At 37.0% G+C, this 19048-nt stretch overlaps 1 protein-coding gene across 1 annotated transcript; it reads left to right on the top strand.

The window, feature by feature from the left end:
- Positions 1-927: 927 nt before the first annotated feature.
- LOC142356673 (uncharacterized) lies at positions 928-17960 on the top strand (the record flags this gene model as incomplete). The annotated part of the gene is made up of 3 exons (XM_075408501.1): positions 928-997; positions 14256-14446; positions 17764-17960. Coding segments are annotated over 3 exons (458 nt in total), but the record flags the coding sequence as incomplete, so codon positions are not given.
- Between the last annotated feature and the right edge of the window lie 1088 nt (positions 17961-19048).

Raw genomic sequence — 19048 nt, 5'->3', positions numbered from 1 at the left:
TGTTGAAGTATAATTTTATATTTGAGTACTGTCAAACGTGTTGACTGATGAAATTTCTATAATGTCATAAAAATATATCAATAAATGTCGATTTTTCTTTTTCATTGTGTAAAATTTTCAAAGACAAAAATGTTTTTGTGTATTTAAAGAAAGTTCCTAACTAAATTAGCATTTAAACTGAAACACAAGTCCATTCCATGTGTTATTATTAGTAGTGTAGTATGAATTTTTTCTGTATTCCATAGCTATTCCTACACTTCTGAATGTCTTTTTTAAAAAACTAGCTTTTAATATTTCCGCACTATTTTCGTATTGTAGCACACGCAACTCAAAATGTTGTTTCCTTTTTCGATAGAATATTATCAGCAATCAAGTTCATTGAATCTCATATTTTATTATGATCGTTTGAAACTCGCAAAACAAGTTAAGTGACATTATAAGAATAGCTTTACAAAATCGTTTATTTTTTATTAGGTAGTTTTTTCCGTGGATTTTTTCCTTCTAGTTGTATCTCAACTTAATATTGGTCTGGCTCTAGTATTCATAAAAAAATTAGTGTTTGCTACTCAAAATTCTGGCATAAAATTTATGGTTAATGAATTTGGTTGAAAAGAACTTTGTTGTAAATTATTTTAAAATAATTAATCACTCATTTTATCTATTTTTGAAATTATTAAAAAAGGTTTATAGCTATTTTTTATTGCAAGTTATAAAATTATTTAGCTTTGCCTGTCTTCTTACAAGTTTCAATAATTTAGCTAAGATTATATTAATGTTTTGCCTTCAACTGAAGATTAAAGGAATCAGTTCCGTAGCAGTTAAATTTTTTAGAAACGAGTCTTTTTTGTGGAACGAGTTTAAGAAACCAGTCTTTTTGTCTTTTTGCGTTAAGAGTGTTATATTAGCTGAAAACCAAAAATGTTTCAGATAGAAAGAAGGACATACCAATTAATTTCGACGATAGTAAATGTGTGGAGGAACTTGAAAAAGGAAGCAGGTAAACACCATTGTCATTTTTTTTTTGCTTCAAATCAGTGCAGTTGAAAACAACATAAATGAAAACTTGCAAGATTTAATTACTTCCTGGAAGTATCTCAAATGCTTATGAAGACGTATCAACTCTAGTTGCAAGACCTTAGTTTTCAAGTACCGTTCAATTCCATTTACAAAAATGCCACGTCTTCAACGCAATGGTTAAAATTGGAGCAAATGTTGAACTCAGACAAAAAAATCAAAACAATTTTTCAGTATTTTTTTTCAGCCTGCTCTTGAGTTGAGAGCATCAAACTAAAATATTGACGAAAAGTGGCACGAACATAGTCCTCAGTCAGTAATCATAAGAGATTTGCAATAAGACTTGCAATAAAAATTGACATTGACTGCTGCATTGATTCAGGAATTCAATTCTAGTATTTTAACGAAGATCTTGTGAGAAGATGTGAGAAGATCTCTGACGGTAATTTTGCCGAGAATTTCGCTATGAAAATCCCAAGAGGTTAAAATCATGCATTTTTTGGCAAGATGTGTAAATTTTTACTGGGAAACCTGATGGGTTTGTGAAAACATTCTTGTTTTTGGCATATATACTTCAAAAGTTAATCAGTGCGACTTCTCCTGAAGACAAAACTTGACAAAAATAGAATCTGCCAAGTTGAGTTCCTAGAATAAAACTCTAAAAAGCTCTCACCACTGACGACAGCAATGTAGAACAGTTTGATTTTAATTGTGACTGAGGTCCAAGATGGAACTGACTTTTGATCAGGTTCACTCTTGCGAACAACTGTTACTTGTCTTCGACAATAAGTTGCCAGCATGATATCGAAAATGCAGAATGAACAGACTCGCACAAGAATAGAATCAGCCACTTTTAGCGCATTTCTTTCTAATCAGAGACAATCTCGCGCGAACTTGAGTCTGATTAGAGAGGTTTTCAAACGTGAAAGGAGTCTCATCACAGACATTTTGACCGCAAGTGCACCTGATAAGAGACTATTTCGAGCATAATTGGGTCTGATCGGAGCCCCAGTTGAGCAATCCGACCAAAAACTGTCAAAGTGATGTAGGAAATGACCGTTTTCGATCTATTTTGAGCGTTTTTGACCGAAAATTTTAGGAAACGATCGTTTTTGAACGATAAAATTAGGAAATGATCGTTTTTGACCGTTTTAAGGATGCTTCCGTTTTTGAACGCCTTTTTTGGACACTGTAAATCTTGACAGTTTGCTTAGGAAACTAACCCAGGCTGAGGTCCCAAACCGAAAGTTGATATGTCTACACCGTCCCAGACGTTTCTGGAGTATCCCAGACGTGCCTTCATATCCAGACTTTCGCTTCGTTCACCGGTCTCTACGGTCTTATCCAGGTTTTTTTTGGTGCGCTCACGGCCAGACAATTCGTGCGTTTACCACACATTTCGATATTACGTTTGGGGCCTCAACGTATTAGATTATTTTTGACAGCTTAATGTTTGATATAAAGCTCCGCGTTCAAAATCAGCAATGCGAATTATGTATCCCCTTATTAACAAAACGTTCAAAAGCGGTCTTCTATTTCATATTAACGCCCAGAAACTACCATTTTTTTTCGAAACGACAATCAAAAACGCTCGAGTGGCTCAAAAATGATACGGTCTTTGACCGTTCTTCTCTACAAAATTTTTGGGCAAAATTTACACAAAGGAAACATTTTTGAGCAACACTAGATCTGATCGGTCACCCAAATGAACAAACCCATGAAAAATCGTCAAATTGATGTGGGAATTGAAACTTTTTGACCATTTTGAGCTTTTTGGGCCGGTATAATTAGGAAATATTCATTTTGACCGTTTATTAGGATGCTTCCGCTTTTGAACGCCTTTTTTCAGGATATTGTCGTTTTTGAGAGTTTGCTTACAAAACACACCCAGGGTGAGGTCCCATGGGGCATGTTGATATGTCTACACCGTCCCAGACGTAAGGTTTTCATTTCCAGAGTGTGCCAGACGTGCCTTCATGTCCAGACTTTTGCTTCGTTCACCGGTCTGTATGGTTTTATCCAGGTTTTTTCGTCTGCTCAAGTCGAGACGATTCGTGCGTTCAAAATCAGAATTTCGTGCGTTCATGGGATTTTTTGTGTGTTGATGCTTCCAAAAAATCAGACTCGCTCAGGAATAGAACCAATGCCATCCTTAGCGCAATTCATTCTAATCAAAGATTTCTTGACCAAACCCATGAAAAACCGTCAAATTGAAGGGGGAATTGAAACTTTTTGACCTTTTTGAGCTTTTTGGGCCGGTATATTTAGGAATTATTCATTTTGACCGTTTATTAGGATTCTTCCACTTTTGAACGCCTTTGTAAAAGATATTGTCATTTTTGAGAGTTTGCTTACAAAACACACCTAGGGTGAGGTCCCAAGAGCATTGTTGATATGTCTACACCGTCCCAGAGGTAAGGTTTTCATGTCCAGAGTGTACCAGACGTGCCTTCATGTCCAGACTTTTGCTTCCTTCACCGGTCTGTACAGTTTTATCCAGGTTTTTCCGTGCGCTCATTTCCAGATTTTTGTGCGTATATCAGATTATTCGTGCGCTCTCGTTCAAAAATTCGTGCATTCATTGGACCATTTATTTGTTGATGCTTCCGAAAAAACAGACTTGCTCAAGAATAGAAGCAAAGCCATCCTTAGCGCATTTCTTTCTAATCAATGACGATCTCAAGTGCAATTGGGTCTCATCAGAGAACTTTGAGATCAACAGTGTCAGTACATTTGTGCAACCATAAGGCATTTCGTGCGTTCTTGCCCAGACTTTTGTGCGTTCATCAGACTTTTGATGGAATCATGTCCAGGATTTTTTGCGTTCATCAGGCCTTTGATTCATTTATGTCCAGACTTTCGTATTTACTTCAGTGTTCCCAAATTATGTTTTTTGATTCCACGACAACCACGTGCTGCATTCAATTGAATCTGGGCATACCGATAATTCGTTTGGGGCCCCAACGATTCAGATTAATTTTGACAGCTTAATGTTTGATATAAAGCAACGTGTTCAAAATCAGCATTGCGAATTATGTAACCCTTTATTAACAAAGCGCTCTAAAGCGGTCTTCCACTTCATATTACGCTCAGAAACTACCATTTTTTATTTCGAAACGACAATTAAGAACGCTCAAAGGGCTCAAAAATCATATGGTCTTTGATCGTTCTTCTCTCCAATTTCTTTGGCGAAATTTCAACATTGGAGACAATTTTGAGCAAAATTAGATGTGATCGGTCACCCAGTTGACCAAACCGATCAAAAACCGTCAAATTGCCGTAGGAATGGACACTTTTTGACCTTTTTGAGCTTTATGGGCCGGTAATTTTAGGAAATATTCATTTTGACCGTTTATTAGGATGCTTCCGCTTTTGAACGCATTTTTTTAAGGATATTGTCGTTTTTGAGAGTTTGATAACAAAACACACCCAGGGTGAGGTCCCAAGGGGCATGTTGATATGTCTACACCGTTTCAGACTTAATTTTTTCATTTCCAGAGTGTACCAGAAGTGCCTTCTTGACCAGACATTTGCTTCGTTCACCGGTCTGTACGGTTTTATAAAGACTTTTTCGTGCGCTCAAGTCCAGATTTTTGGGCGTACATCAGACTGTTCGTGCGTTCTCGTTCATAATTTTGTGCATTCATGGAACCACTTGTATGTTGAAGCTTCCGAAAAAACAGACTTGCTCAAGAATAGAATAAAAGCCATCCTTAGCGCATTTCATTCAAATCAAAGAAGATTTCAAGCGCAATTGGGTCTGATCAGAGAACTTTGAGATCAACAGTGTCAGTACTTTTGTGTAATCATCAGGCATTTCGTGCGTTGATGTACAAATATTTGTGCGTTCTTCAGACTTTTGATGCATTCATGTCCAGGATTCTGGGCGTTCATCGGGCCTTTCATTCGTTTATGTCCAGAGTTTCGTGTTTACTTCCGTGTTCCCAAACTATGTTTTTTTGATTCCACGACAACCACGTGGTGCATTCACTTGAATGTGGGCATACCAATATTCCGTTTGGTGCCTAAACGTTTTAGATTATTTTTGACAGCTTAATGTATGATATAAAGCTCCACGTTCAAAATTAGCAATGCGAATTATGTAACCCTTTATTAACAAAACGCTCAAAAACGGTCTTCTATCTCATATTAGGGCTCAGAAGAACGCTCAAGCGGCTCAAAGACATACGGTCTTGACCGTTCTTCTTTACAAAATTTTGGGCGAAATTTCAACAATTTTGAGCAAAATTAGATGTGATCGGTCACCCAGTTGACCAAACCAATCAAAAACCGTCAAATTGCTGTGGGAATGGACTCTTTTTGACCTTTTTGAGATTTTTGGGCCGGTAATTTTAGGAAATAATCATTTTAACCGTTTATTAGGATGCTTCCGTTTTTGAGCGCCTTTTTTAAGGATACTGTCGTTTCTGAGAGTTTGCTTAGAAAACAAACCCAGGATGAGGTCCAAAGTGGCATGTTGAAGTGTCCACACCGTCCCAGATGTAAGGCGGCAATTCCAGAGTGTACCAGACGTACCTCCATGTCCAGAATTATGCTTCGTTCACCGGTCTGTACGGTTTTATCGAGATTTTTTTGTGCGCTCAAGTCCAGATTTTTGTGCGTACATTAGACTATTCGTGCCTTCTCGTTCAGAATTTTGTGTGTTCAAAGCACCATTTGCGTGTTGAAGCTTCCGAAATAACAGACTTGCTCAAGAATAGAATCAAAGCCCTCCTCAGCGCATTTCATTCTAATCAAAGGCGATCTAAAGCGCAATTGGGTCTGATCAGAGAACTTTGAGATCGACAGTGTCAGTACTTTTGTGCAATCATCAGTCATTTTGTGCGTTCATGTCCAGACTTTCGTGTGTTCATCAGATTTTTGATGCATTTATTTCCAGGATTTTGTGCGTTCATCAGTCCTTTCATTCGTTTTTGTCCAGACTTTCGTGTTTACTTCCGTGTTCCCAAACTAACTTTTTTGATTCCACGACAACAACGTGGTGCATTCAATTGAATGTGGGCATACCAATATTCCGTTTGGGGCCTCAACGTGTTGGATTATTTTTGACAGCTTAATGTTTGAAATAAAGATCCGCATACAAAATCAGCAATGCGAATTATGTAGCCCTTTATTAACAAAACGGGCAAAACGCTCAAAAGTCTTTTTTTTCATATTAAAGCTCAGAAACAACCATTTTTTATATCGAAACGACAATCAAAAACGCTCAAGTGGCTCAAAAATCATACGGTTTTCGACCGTTCTTCTCCACAAATTTTTTGGGCCAAATTTCAACAGTGGAGACAATTTTGAGCAAAATTAAATCTGATCGGTCGCCCAGTTGACCAAGCCGATCAAAAACCGTCAAATCGCTGTGGGAATTGATACTTTTTTGACATTTTTGAGCTTTTTGGGCCGGTAATTTTAGGAAATAATCATTTTGACCGTTTGTTGGGATGCTTCCGTTTTTGAACGCAATTTTTAAGGAGATTGTCCTATTCGAGAGTTTGCTTACGAAACTAACCCAGAATGAGGTCCTAAGCGGCATGTTGATATGTCTACACCGTCCCAGACGTAAGGTATTCATCTCGAGAGTGTACCAGACGTGCCTTCATGTCCAGAATTTTGCTTCGTTCACCGGTCTGTACGGTTTTATCCAGGTTTTTTCTTGCGCTCAAGACCAGATTTTCATGCTTACATAAGACTATTCGTCCGTTCATGTTCAAAATTTTGTGCGTTCAAGGGACCATTTGTTTGTTGATGCTTCCGGAAAAATAGACTTGCTCAAGAATAGAAAGAAAGCTACTCTTAGGGTCTTTCATTCTAAACAGAAAAGATCGCACGCGCACTTGAGTCTGGTCAGAAAACTCTGAGATCAACAGTGTCATTTTTTTGCGATCACCAGACATTTCGATTGTTCATAACCAGACCTTTGTGCGTTCATCAGACCTTTCATTCTTTTATGTCCAGACTTTTGTGTATACTTTCGTGCTCCCATACTATGTTTTTTTGAACCCACGACAAACCCGCGGTGAATTCATTTGAATCTGGGCATACTGCTATTCTGATTGGGGCCTTAACGTTTTAGATTATTTTTGACAGCTTTATATTTGATATAAAGCTCCGCGTTCAAAATCAGCAATGCGAATTATGTAACTCCTTATTAAATAAACGCTCAAAAGCGGTCTTCTATTTCATACTAACGCCCAGAAACTACCTCTTTTTATTTCGACGACGATCAAAAACGCTCAAGTGGCTCAAAAACCATACGGTCTTTGACGGTTCTTCTCTACATTTGTGAGGGCAAAATTTCAACAGTGGAGTCAATTTTGAGCAAAATTAGATCTGATCGGTCTCCCAGTTGACCAGACCGATCAAAAACCGTCAAATTGCTGTGGGAATTGACCCTTTTTGACCTTTTTGAGCTATTTGGGCCGCTAATTTCAATATTCATAAAATATTCATTAATTGAAATATTCATTTTGACCGTTCATTAGGATGCTTCCGTTTTTGAACGCCTTTTTTAAGGAGATGGTCGTTTTTGAGAGTTTGCTCACGAAACTAACACAGTATGAGGTCCCAAGCGGCGTGTTGATATGTTTACAGCGTCCCAGACGTAAGTTATTCATTTCCAGAGTGCACCAGACGTGCCTTCATGTCCAGACTTTTGCTTCGTTCACCGGTCTGTACGGTTTTATCCAGTTTTATTCGTGCGCTCAAGTCCAGAATTTCGTGCGTTCATCAGACTATTTGTGCGTTCACGTTCAAAATTTTGTGCGTTCATGGGACCATTTGTGTGTTGATGCTTCCGAATTAACAGACTTGCTCGAAAACGGAATCGGAGCCACCCTTAGCGCGTTTCATTCTAAACAGAGATGATCGCACGCGCACTTGAGTCTGATCAGAAAACAGAGTGAGATCAACAGTGTCAGTATTTTGTGCAATCATTAGACATTTCGTTGGTTCATTTCCAGACTTTTGTGCGTTCATCAGACCCTTCATTCGTTTATGTCCAGACTTTCGTGTATACTTCCGTGATCCCATACTATGTTTTTTGAACTCACGACAACCCCGCGGTGCATTCATTTGAATCTGGACATACCAATGTTCCGTGTGGAGCCTCAACCTGGGGAAATTTGCATTATTCTTGACAGTTACATGTTTGATCTAAAGCTCCGCGATCAAATTCAGCAACGCAAATTATGTAACCCTTTATTAACAAAACGCTCGAAAGCGGTCTTCTACTTCAAAATAACTCTCAGAAACGAGCATTTTTATCGACGGTTAAAAACGCTCAAGAAGGTCAATAAAACATAGGGCTTTACAGATATTTTGCGTTCATGTCCAACCTTCGTGCATTCACCATACCGTTTGTGCGTTAATTTCCAGACTTTCGTGCGTTCACCAGAGTATTTGTACCTTCATGTACAGACTTTTGCTTCGTTCACCGGACTCAACAGTCTTAACATGTTTTTCGTGCGCACATGTACAGACTTTCGTGCGTTCATCAGACTAATCGTGCGTTAACGTTCAGACTTTCCTGCGGGACTTTCCGTCTTGGACCCCAACCTGGGAACGTTTTCGAGCTTTTTTGACAGCTTATTGTTCAATTTAAAGGCGTGCAAATTTCAGCGTTCAAAATCAGCAGTGCGAATTATGTAAGCCTTTATCAAAAAGAACGCTCAAAAAGGGTCTTCTCCTTAAGAATAACGCTATCGCTTCCTATTTCGAAAAGACGATCAAAAAGGCCCAAGCCGGTAAAAAAAATCATACGAGCTTTGACCGTTTTGCCCTTAAAAATATTTTGGGCAAATTTTCAACATGGGAGACAATTTTGAGCCCAAGTGTTTCTCAAATTTGACCATTTTGGGCACAAGTGGGTCTGACGGAAGGTCTTGTACTAAAATCTAAACAAAGCCAAAGAAACTTTCCAATGCAAAATTTCTTGTGTATTGATTTATTTGGGCTGCACTAAGATTCAACCGTATAGGGTAAGTTTGGTCATAATCTCCAATGATTGCAGTCTATTAGCTTTGAATAGATAACCGAGAAGACCCTCAGCCCACAAGAGCCAGCTCCCTTAATTTGAAATATTTTTTCATACAAATCCACCAATATTCAGCTTGGTTTAGGAATCGTACAAGAATATCATACAATGAACAGTTCACGTTGTATTGATAAGTTATATAAAAAATATACGAGATCATATATGGCTGAGTATCATAGCAATATACAGTCTATATGTTTCATTTTTTTGCACTTTTTGAACTTAATTAAGCGAATCAGAAGTGCATATGAATTTAAGTTGGGGTACAAGACTGAAATTACCTCTAATCAGGCCACGTAAAGCCAGCATCCTGATTTTTTTTGCCTTGACAACTTGCAACTATTGCTGTCCAAATGGGCCGTTTGCACCTTTCGGCGGGGGGTCTGGCGGTATGGAGAACTCGCCGTCACTCGGCAGGCAGTAGGTACGCATACCTGTGGTCGCTGTTCAGTCGCTTAAACAATGAATCGAAGGGTCGAAACTTGCCAACGTTGCGCACAGCATTCTCGAATTTTCTATTTAAAGTAAATATAAGTAACCTCCCTCCCCCACCAGCATTATATAACTATGTATTTGACCTCCCACCAGCATTACAGTATTATATAACTTCCCCCCTTTCTTGAATAGAAGGGAGCCTTTCCCATTAAAACAGCGAAATTATTCCCACGAGCACACAGGCACACCAAACTGGGCAAGATGAAGATTAGGGGGGGGGGCAGTTCTGATTAAAAATTTACTCTTAAACAGAACAGAGTAACCAAGCCAAGCAAGAACTGATAAAGTGATTGGTTTGACGAACTATCGTCAGCGCCGTTGAGTGTAGCTTTATCGCTCCTTGTTCTACTCATGGCTGTTTCCATTGCACCAATGTATTAATATACGGCAAGAATTGATAAAGTGCGACACTTTAGAGCAAAATTTACGATTTCCAAAAATTTTGTTTTCAAAATTTGAACTGTTTTTTTGATGATTTTACTCTGGTCAGAAAGAACAATGGAATTTCTATGCCACGTAAAATCACATGAAAAAACTCCTCTGGGTTCTTACAGCGCAGGGAGATTTAATAAAAAGGCCTTCAGATTGTCTGATTCAGTACCGGGTCCTCGTTTTACAATGGAAAGTTGAGGATTCAGCCCTGAATTGGACTTGCACTAGGCTCCGGGTTCAACTCGGGTTCTACATGTGCATAACTGGTTCGCGTATACTATTCTGAGACGAAAACAGCCCCAAATTATGCAATCTTTAATCAGTCTGTTTAAACCAGTTTTAAAGCGATCATTAAGCAGAAATTAAATCAAGTTAAACTGTTTCCTCACCTAAATGTTGTTCCTACTGTTTTATTGAGATGCAGTTTCTGATAATTTCAACATTTTTTGCTGGATTTGTCACTAACCATAGTTAGCTGGTAGAATATTTAGCCATACATTGAAATCTGTGGAGGAGAATAGTAATGAGAAAAATTGAAAAGTTTCAAACATTTCGGTTTCAATTCCCCAAATAGATTCGCAGACACTTTTTTTCTCGCTAATGTAAGCTGATATCTTAAAAAGAGACGATGCAAGTTAATGACAGTCGAGAAATTCAAAAAAAAATTTTGAAAACTTAATCGAATTTGTGTTGGCCTAAATTCTCCACAAAGCATAATTTTCAAGTTTTGAAACTGCGATATAAGATTTGACGTCATCTAGAAATACTAACTAGAGAAAACAAAGGAGGTCACATAATATATAGAAAACTTCCACTAGTAATAGTAAATGTTTGCAGAAGTTGCTATTAAAACGTTTAAATTTAAATATTTTTTTTAATTTTTGCGTTAAAATCATTATAACAATGTGTAAAAGAAATCAACATTGCCGATTTAAGCAGTTATTACCAGATCTACTATGCTTTTATAAGGTCAACGGGTATTATCTTTTTTTTTTCAAATTTTTGAGCAGAAGAGTTATCTTGCCTACTATAAAATATCAATAATTAATTTTTCAATATACGAAATTTCCTGAAACATTACATTAATTGCAATTTAATAGTGAACTTTGTGTACGTTACAGAGAAATATAAATTTTTTGACAAATTTTCTGTTGTCAATCAAAAACTGTTTATTCAATGGTTTCCTGGCAATCACTACCAATTGAAAAATTTGATTTCTGTCAACTCGCACTGTGCACGAAAAGATTGTTATTTTTAAGTGTTAACGAGGTCGGATGTCAGTTTCCCAAATTTGTTCAAAATTAGACCTTAGGTTAATTCATTTGGTTTTTTCTTATTATGGAAATTTGAGTTTAGAATATTTGTTGAATTTTCGTTAGATCAAATGGTTTTTTTTATAAAATAGCTTCAAAATATTAAACGAGACAAATTATATTTCTCTTCCAAAACTTGTTCAAGGTTTTGGGATTGTTTTTCAATGTGCTTTTACTCAAACCAAATTTTAATGGTTTCTTTTAAAACAATGCTATTTTATTTATATTGTTCATTTTTTTGTGCCGAGGTGATATTCTGAAGAAAATTTGAAAATTCAACATTATAAATTGCAATTTAATAGCTGGAGCAGTCATTGTTTTCAGCACATCAGCATCTAATTGAGGTTTCTTTCTGAAAATTATACAAGAGAGAGATTTCTTAGCAGATAATTAATAAACTTACTGGCTGTCTGTGTTTAATTTTCAATGCATCTTTTAAATAAATTCAGTACTTGTGAATAAATAAACAAAATGTTTTGCAAAATGGTTATCATACAAAGTTTCCAGGGATTTAACATTTATCTCGAAAAGTTTCCAACCTTTCCTCTTGAAATTTTGCCACCTCAAGTTGTTTCTTACATAGATATTACGACACCAGCTCAGTCTTGACTTCGGCCCTCTATAAATTTTGCCTCAACTTTTTGCACCCCGCTAACTAACCATTGCCTGAGCAGAGTTGGCTGCTTTGAGGTAATGAGGCATCTTTTGCTATTTTTAAAGTTTTTCGGCGCATATCCTACAAAGAATCAGTCATTTCATCATTTTTTTGACAAATTCAGATCTTGTTTTGTTCGCATTCCTAACTCAAGTTTCACACTTTTACTACATTTCTTACATTTTTTCCACGTAATCTTTTTAAATAATTAACTTTTTTTCTTAATTGCTGTAGTTTTAAGCGCATATTTATTCCTTAAATTCCTTATTCCCTCAACACTTTCCTTACACAATTATAGCACTCTTTATAAAAATTTGGCACAAATATGGAACATATTTTCATGCTATTAAAAGTGTTGTTTTCTTTACAATCAAATTTTTACTGCTAACATTGTATTTTTTAATGCCATACTTGGGTTCTTATGTTCTAAAACGTTCGATCAGAAATTGAAATGCCAATCATATGAAAGGAATTTTTTGAAACCCACAGAAAATGTAAAGGTATTGTAAAGGCGCTGAATTCAGGAGGAGTTTAGGAGGTGTTGAATTCATGTAAGAGATGACCTTAATATCGTAAAAAGGCGTAATTTTTGTTGGATGTGCTGAATAATTTCCACACAATCAGCAGATTACTTACAATTTGTTCCTCAACCCGGGCTTCAACTTCGTTGATCTATTTACAATAAACGGATCTTTTCAACAATTGCCCCCCCCTTTTGCAAAAGGGGGGGGGGGGCTATTCTTGAATAGAATTTAAGCGAGCGATTTATTAACCAATCAGAGACGACTAATAACTTTCCGTGTATGCTCATACTGTGTTAAACTGGATAAAATAAAATGCGCCATGCCATCGCATTTAGCCGAATGGGAATATAAAGCGAAAAGAATTTCTGACTGGCGGGTCGGTGGGCGCGCTTCGCGCGCGTCGCGGCTTCGCCGCGATAACCAACCCGCGATTTCCGGATTACATCCCACAGCGCGTGAGAGGCATGGCCGTGAACAGCTGTCCGCAATTGCGCCTAAACTGATATTCGGCTATCTAAACTGTAGGCCAACTAATATTGTGGTAAAGTATAGCACAAAAGGGGTGGCGATTCTCTACTAGGTACCAAAGGGGGGGCAATTGTTGAAAAGATCCCAATAAACATATTTGTTCGAGTTTTGTTTTGGTTAAGTTACGTTGTTGTTGTTTACTTCAAAAACCTAACTCTCTTGAGGCGCAAATTACTTTGGCGAATGCAAAGTAAGCCGATAGGCAAGCAAGCCGACAGAAAAGCAAGCCGAAGGTTATGTAATACTTATGTAATCTATCAGAAATAAAACATTGTCAGCCGTTGCAATCAATACTGCGCGTAGTATTATAGTGCATAATGTATTCCAATGCACCAAAGAAACAAAAATGCGTCAATTTTTAGACATCTAGTGGGTACGTGCCTCAGCAGACCGCTGTCCATGGCCATGCCTCTCATCCGCTGTGGGATGTAATCCGGAAATAGCGGGCTGGTTATCGCGGCGAAGCCGCGACGCGCGCGAAGCGCGCCCATCGGCCCGCCAGGGACAACTTAAAATACCGGCATCCGAAAATTTTTCGGCTCACTTGACCTCATTTTCAAAATTCGGCTTGCTTGCCTATCGGCTTGCTTGACCGCCACAAATTACTTCATTCTAATTTAATTTTCATGCAATTTCAAGCGGTCAACTGAAATAATTTTACTGCTGATTTCAGTAAAAGAAATGTGTAAAACCGTCGTTCAAATCTGAAGAACTTTTGGCTTAGAAACTTTCCGGTTCTCAAAACTTCTATGTACTGAAATGGTGCTTCCCGAAAGTTTTGGCGGGACATATACGATTCCTACTCTTACCAATTAAAATTTTTTTCCCAATTTGAGGTAACAGGCCAAACGGGTCTGAACATATTCGAGCTCATAGGGGAAAATAAGCTGCGCTCGAAGTTAAAGGGTCAGGGTCTGGGTACAAACCGACAAACGGTTGGACCATGTTATGCATTGAGTCTGATCAGAGGTCGTTATGCTCTGAAATGATCTGATCAGATGTTGATTGAAGCGCACTGTATATTCTGTATTTCCCCCTGTGAAAAGATAAAAGCGGGCGAAAAATGGGAAGATGTCAAATTTTTCGGGAAACGGCTAGCCGGGTCACCCCATTTACCGGATTCCCTGCTAGTATTCCTTAAATTCATCGCATCTATCGCCGCCAATCTTGCATAGTCTCACGGTGAACAGCGATGAAGCCCCAGTCCAGGTTCGTTTAAATTTTTTTAAGGATAGCGTTTTTTTCAGCGACAAAGAAATTCAGTTTACAGATGCTATCTTGTGTTACCACAACTTGTACAGAGATGGAGCAGACTTAGAGAAGCTAGAGTGGAACACACACCTTGCGAAGTTTGCAGCTGATTGGGCTGCAGAATTGAAAGACAACAACGAATGCATGATGAAACATAGCGAGCATGATGCGAGGAAAAATTTGGGACGTTAGTTGGTTATTAGTGATACCCAATCAATTATCAAGCTTTTCCTGGTACCAATACATTAGGGGCCTGTACTATATTCAAACTGACACAAATAAGAGCGATTAATTATACTCGGATTATTACGTGAAACCCGTTTTGAAATCAATCCGGAATCTTGTTTTGGAATCTTAATCAAGGGAGAGAATTTCTAATCAGATTTGGGCGTGCGCTTAATTTTGCCGCCTCCGTGATTACCATATACGGGAAACGAGAATTTATATCTGATGTATTGTGAAAGGAAAATTTGAGCAATGGGGATCAAAGCATTTAATAGCTTTTCAAAAGCCATTAAAGTCAGATATCATAAAATATGTCAATTTGTACGTAGTGACGGCCAGTATTGTTTTTTCAAGGGAATAATTTGTTTTTTTTTTCAATCCCAAGCAGGCAAAGTTTTATATCATACTATCATTATAATTAGAATAGTCGTTATTGCTGATGTTGCAGGTAACGGTTGCAATTTTGATTATGTTGTAAAACTAATAATAGGAGATAACTTCAGCGATGTTAGCAAAGTTGAGATGCCAGACGGAAACCGGTATTTTCAAACCATCCCCAACGGGAAGTGCTTGTGTCTGGACTTTCCCCGCGTTCATGTCCAGAGACATTCGTGTATCCACCAGATTGTCGTACGGTCATCAAAATTTCATGTTCATGTACATACCATGACTAACTTTGTCTCGTTCACCAGAATTTTGGTTATACCATATTTTTGTTCAGTCTTTCATGCGTCCAAAAAAGTTTCGTGTTCTCGGAAGTCAAACTTTTTATGAACTCATTTCCAGACTTTTGTGTGTTCATCGCCAGACTGTTCAATGATTTCAATTGCAAGACGCTATTTCTCACAATCCTTTCCTTTTTCGAAATGTTTTTCTTCCTGTTTTAATTAAGACATACTCATGTTGTTATGGTGAAAATTTAATTTGCAAGTCAAAAAGGCACCGCCCAAAATATCGTCTTCACTTTTCAAAGACGTTTGTATGTTATTTGTTTGTTCAATTCATGTTTTTCTTATATCAAACAGTTAATTTTTGTTCAAATTTTTTAGGCATATCTTATAGTATCAGAACAAATATAGACTATGAAATTAACGTTCATTTAAGTATCTTTAATAACAAAAATCAATATCAAAGAGAAAGTCTACAGAAAAAATCAAAATAAGAAAGAGACGGTAATTTTGATAGCTCAAAATCATTTGACGAGTCTTCCATAGAACTCATTTTGGTGTTAACCATTGCATATTGAAAGAAACCATTGTATTATATAAAGAGTTTTTCTGGCAGCAATCAGTTGCTGGAGTGTAGACTGAAAACTTTTTTTCTGAAACTTGAATCGAGTGATCTCTTAATGTAATTTCTGTTCCTTTCGATAATAGATACTAGTTAACTTGTAAGAACTTGCAAGTTTCTTTCAAAAGATGTCTAACTTGTAAGAACTTGAGTCGAATAGTTAACTTTTAAGAACTTGCAAGTTGAAGGGTTTACCTAGAAGTTTCATTTCGAACTGAAAAATTCATTAAAAAGAATTTATGACTGATTTGGTATGAGAAATTTGCCAGCTATAAAATTGTGGGACAACTAGTGAAAGCGTTAAAAAATGCTATCAGTTTTTTGGTGGTTTGAAACAAAAACTTTTCAGATTGTTGAAAAGATTGTTAATTTTCACTCAGGTGGATTTCTGCAACCCATAGTAGCGTGGCAACTCTTGTTTAACAGCAAATCACAATTGATAGCTAGTTTCTACAGAAAAATTCATATGAAATGAAAAAAAAATTAAAAATCAACAACTGATTTTTTCCTGCAAATTCCCAGGTTAACTTCATTACACGTTTTGTTGATATATTTTGGAGAAAAGCCTTAAAACTACACAAATTGTACCACTGATTTCTTTTGAGTAGTGTAATTTAACGACAACTTGAAGTTCGTGCTCTCACCATTAGAAGTTGCTAAACAGCCGAAAAAAAAACAAAACGTTTTTTTTTCTAAAAATTGAATCGTACAGCTGTTTCAACATTTTTTGAGTTATACTTAAAAAGATTTAATTTTTAGATGAAAACTTGCAGCAACAAAATTGCTATGTGTTATTATAAATAATGCATAGATGCTTAGAAAAACATAATCTATCCATCTGTTTTTGTTGAATAAAATAAAGATTACTCTGGAATTAACAATTATTTTGGGAAGTCAAAAAGATTTGCTTTTACTTTCTATCCGCTGTTTCTTATGTTTTTTGTTGATTGAAATTGATTTTTTGAACTTTTTAGATGACTTACGATTATTCAATGTAGAACACATGACGCCTCTTCTTGCGTTCATTGGCGTTCAGGACATCTCAATTCTAATGAGATCGTATTTTGTCTGCGATTTCAACAATGGTACCTAACCTAAACTTCTACAAGCTAGCAAGCTCCCAATTATCAAGCGCCTCTTTTCTAGTTTGCTTACTACTGAATTTCAGTATGTAAAAGCAATTTGTTACCGTTATTTTTTTCAAATACAGCCGGTTTCTCTCCTTGAGCAAAACTTAAGAAATATAAACTTGAGAAGCTGACATTAAAAACACAATAATGTCCCCATCTAGGCTATATATTTTTTCATGCTGCATCAATTGAAATTCTTAGTTGTCGATTTCCTTTTGGTCTTGTAATTTTGTCCGTTAATAAATGTTGCTATTCATAAGTGAATACCTTACATATGGTCTTGAAAAGTGACTCAAATTATTGCAGATCCACCTAGATTGAGGTCCCACACTGAAAATTGAAATGTCCAAACTAAAATGAACGCACAAAGAAGGGGGTAGTGTAGTGCGTTCAAAAGTACACGGTCTGGAAACATGACCTTACTGAAAAAACTCTGGGCTTATGTGCACATAAAAGCCCAAAAACTTCCCTTGTGTAAGCGACAAGTGGGTACTACCTTTTTTTGGGCACTACTGTTACGATCGTGTATTATCTTGCAAATTCTTCTCCTGGCAAGATTTTGATACGGAGATTTTCTGAAACAATAAGGAGAAACTAAATAATAGACGTAGTAAAAGTGACTTAATACTACTACTTGATCTCATGTTGCAGAAATATAACTACACGATATTTACTTATATGGGACACTCTCATCGAAGATAAATACCAGGCCTGGACAGTGAATATTTATTGTAGTATTTTCAATCACAAGCCCGCTTTCCCGAGTTACAGTCCCGCGGATTTTGATGGAAACTGTACTTGCGATCATAGTATGAAGAGTTTCATGGGAGTCCGATCTATATAAATAAATGCGTTTTAGGAGGAGTAGAATCAATTTCCGGAGAAAACTTATATACGGCATCGAGCTCATCCTCAATTAAGGAAAAGCATCTTGTGAAGCATGCCAAGCAAGCAGTACATGCATGGTTCAGAGAGATCAAAAACTACCAGTTTCCTGGTGAGTCAGCGGGCTATGATGACTGTGAGATGAAAGAAGTCACTGGACATTTCACACAGGTGAGATAGAGACCCATAGCGTGACTTTGAATTTTCCATACGGAAAAAAAGATTTTCTCTCCCAAAATATCACAAATGAATAAGAACTGAACGCAGTTTTCGAATCGAAAGTTGTTATTGTTTACATGCCGTTAAGCAAATTAAAAAAATCAATTGCATTTAGGCTTGCCAAATTATGACCAGAACTTGGATCCCCTAGTCGAGATAGGATGTTAATCTTGCAAGATCTTGCAAGAATCTTTCAAGATTAACATCAAAGCAATCTGCCTCATTGAATCATTACTTGGCCGAGCCACGAAGAAGCCTTAAAACAGCCACCCTCAAACATTTCCTGTACTATCGTCTATCAAAAACTCAGGAGTGTAGCAGTAGTGGTAATAGTAGTATTGACACTATTAGTAGTAGATACACAGAAAGTTCCATATGTATATTACAGGTGATAACTTACTGCTTCATAACTGTGATCATGTCGCTTTTTACATATTCCAGTCTAAACTTAATGAACCATTCATGAACAATTTAAGTGAACCAGTAATGAAACTAGACTTACCCAGAACCGAATTTCATTTGCTATCAGGTTCTAGAATGGTTTCAACTGGGGTTTTTAGGGCAAAACTGTCAAACCCTTGAAGCGGCTTGATAGTTTCTGAAAGGTTGTCAATAACAGTTCTGACCGTTTCTGACAGCTACTTTTAGAATATGTGTGTATTAAAGCAATTTTTAAACCTCCTTATATTGCATAAGGTATTCCTGAGCTGTTTCATGGCTGTTTTGGGCAACAGTGATAAAATCTCGCTACACTAGCGTTTAAATTTACGTCAGGTGTTTCTCAAAAGTCATAAATTGAAAGTCGCAGGACCTATTATGGATGGCTCCAGGAGTTTCCACAAACAGATAATAATTTTTACAACAAATTTCTGCCAAACTTCTCCGATAAACCTGCAACTTTTTGCTCAATATTTTAAAAGCGTTTTGTAATGCCCAATTCAGAGACGTAAGTTTTTTATTCTGAGAACCAATTAATCGTCATCAATCAGGCCTGCCTTCAGTTTTGTCCAATTCACACGAATATTATCAATGGACATAAT

This window comes from Convolutriloba macropyga, unplaced genomic scaffold (genome assembly GCF_964194025.1).
Source record: "Convolutriloba macropyga unplaced genomic scaffold, txConMacr16.3 SCAFFOLD_4788, whole genome shotgun sequence".
NCBI lineage: Eukaryota > Metazoa > Xenacoelomorpha > Acoela > Convolutidae > Convolutriloba > Convolutriloba macropyga.
Note: the sequence above shows the minus strand (reverse complement) of the source record. Positions and strands in the feature narration are given on the sequence as shown.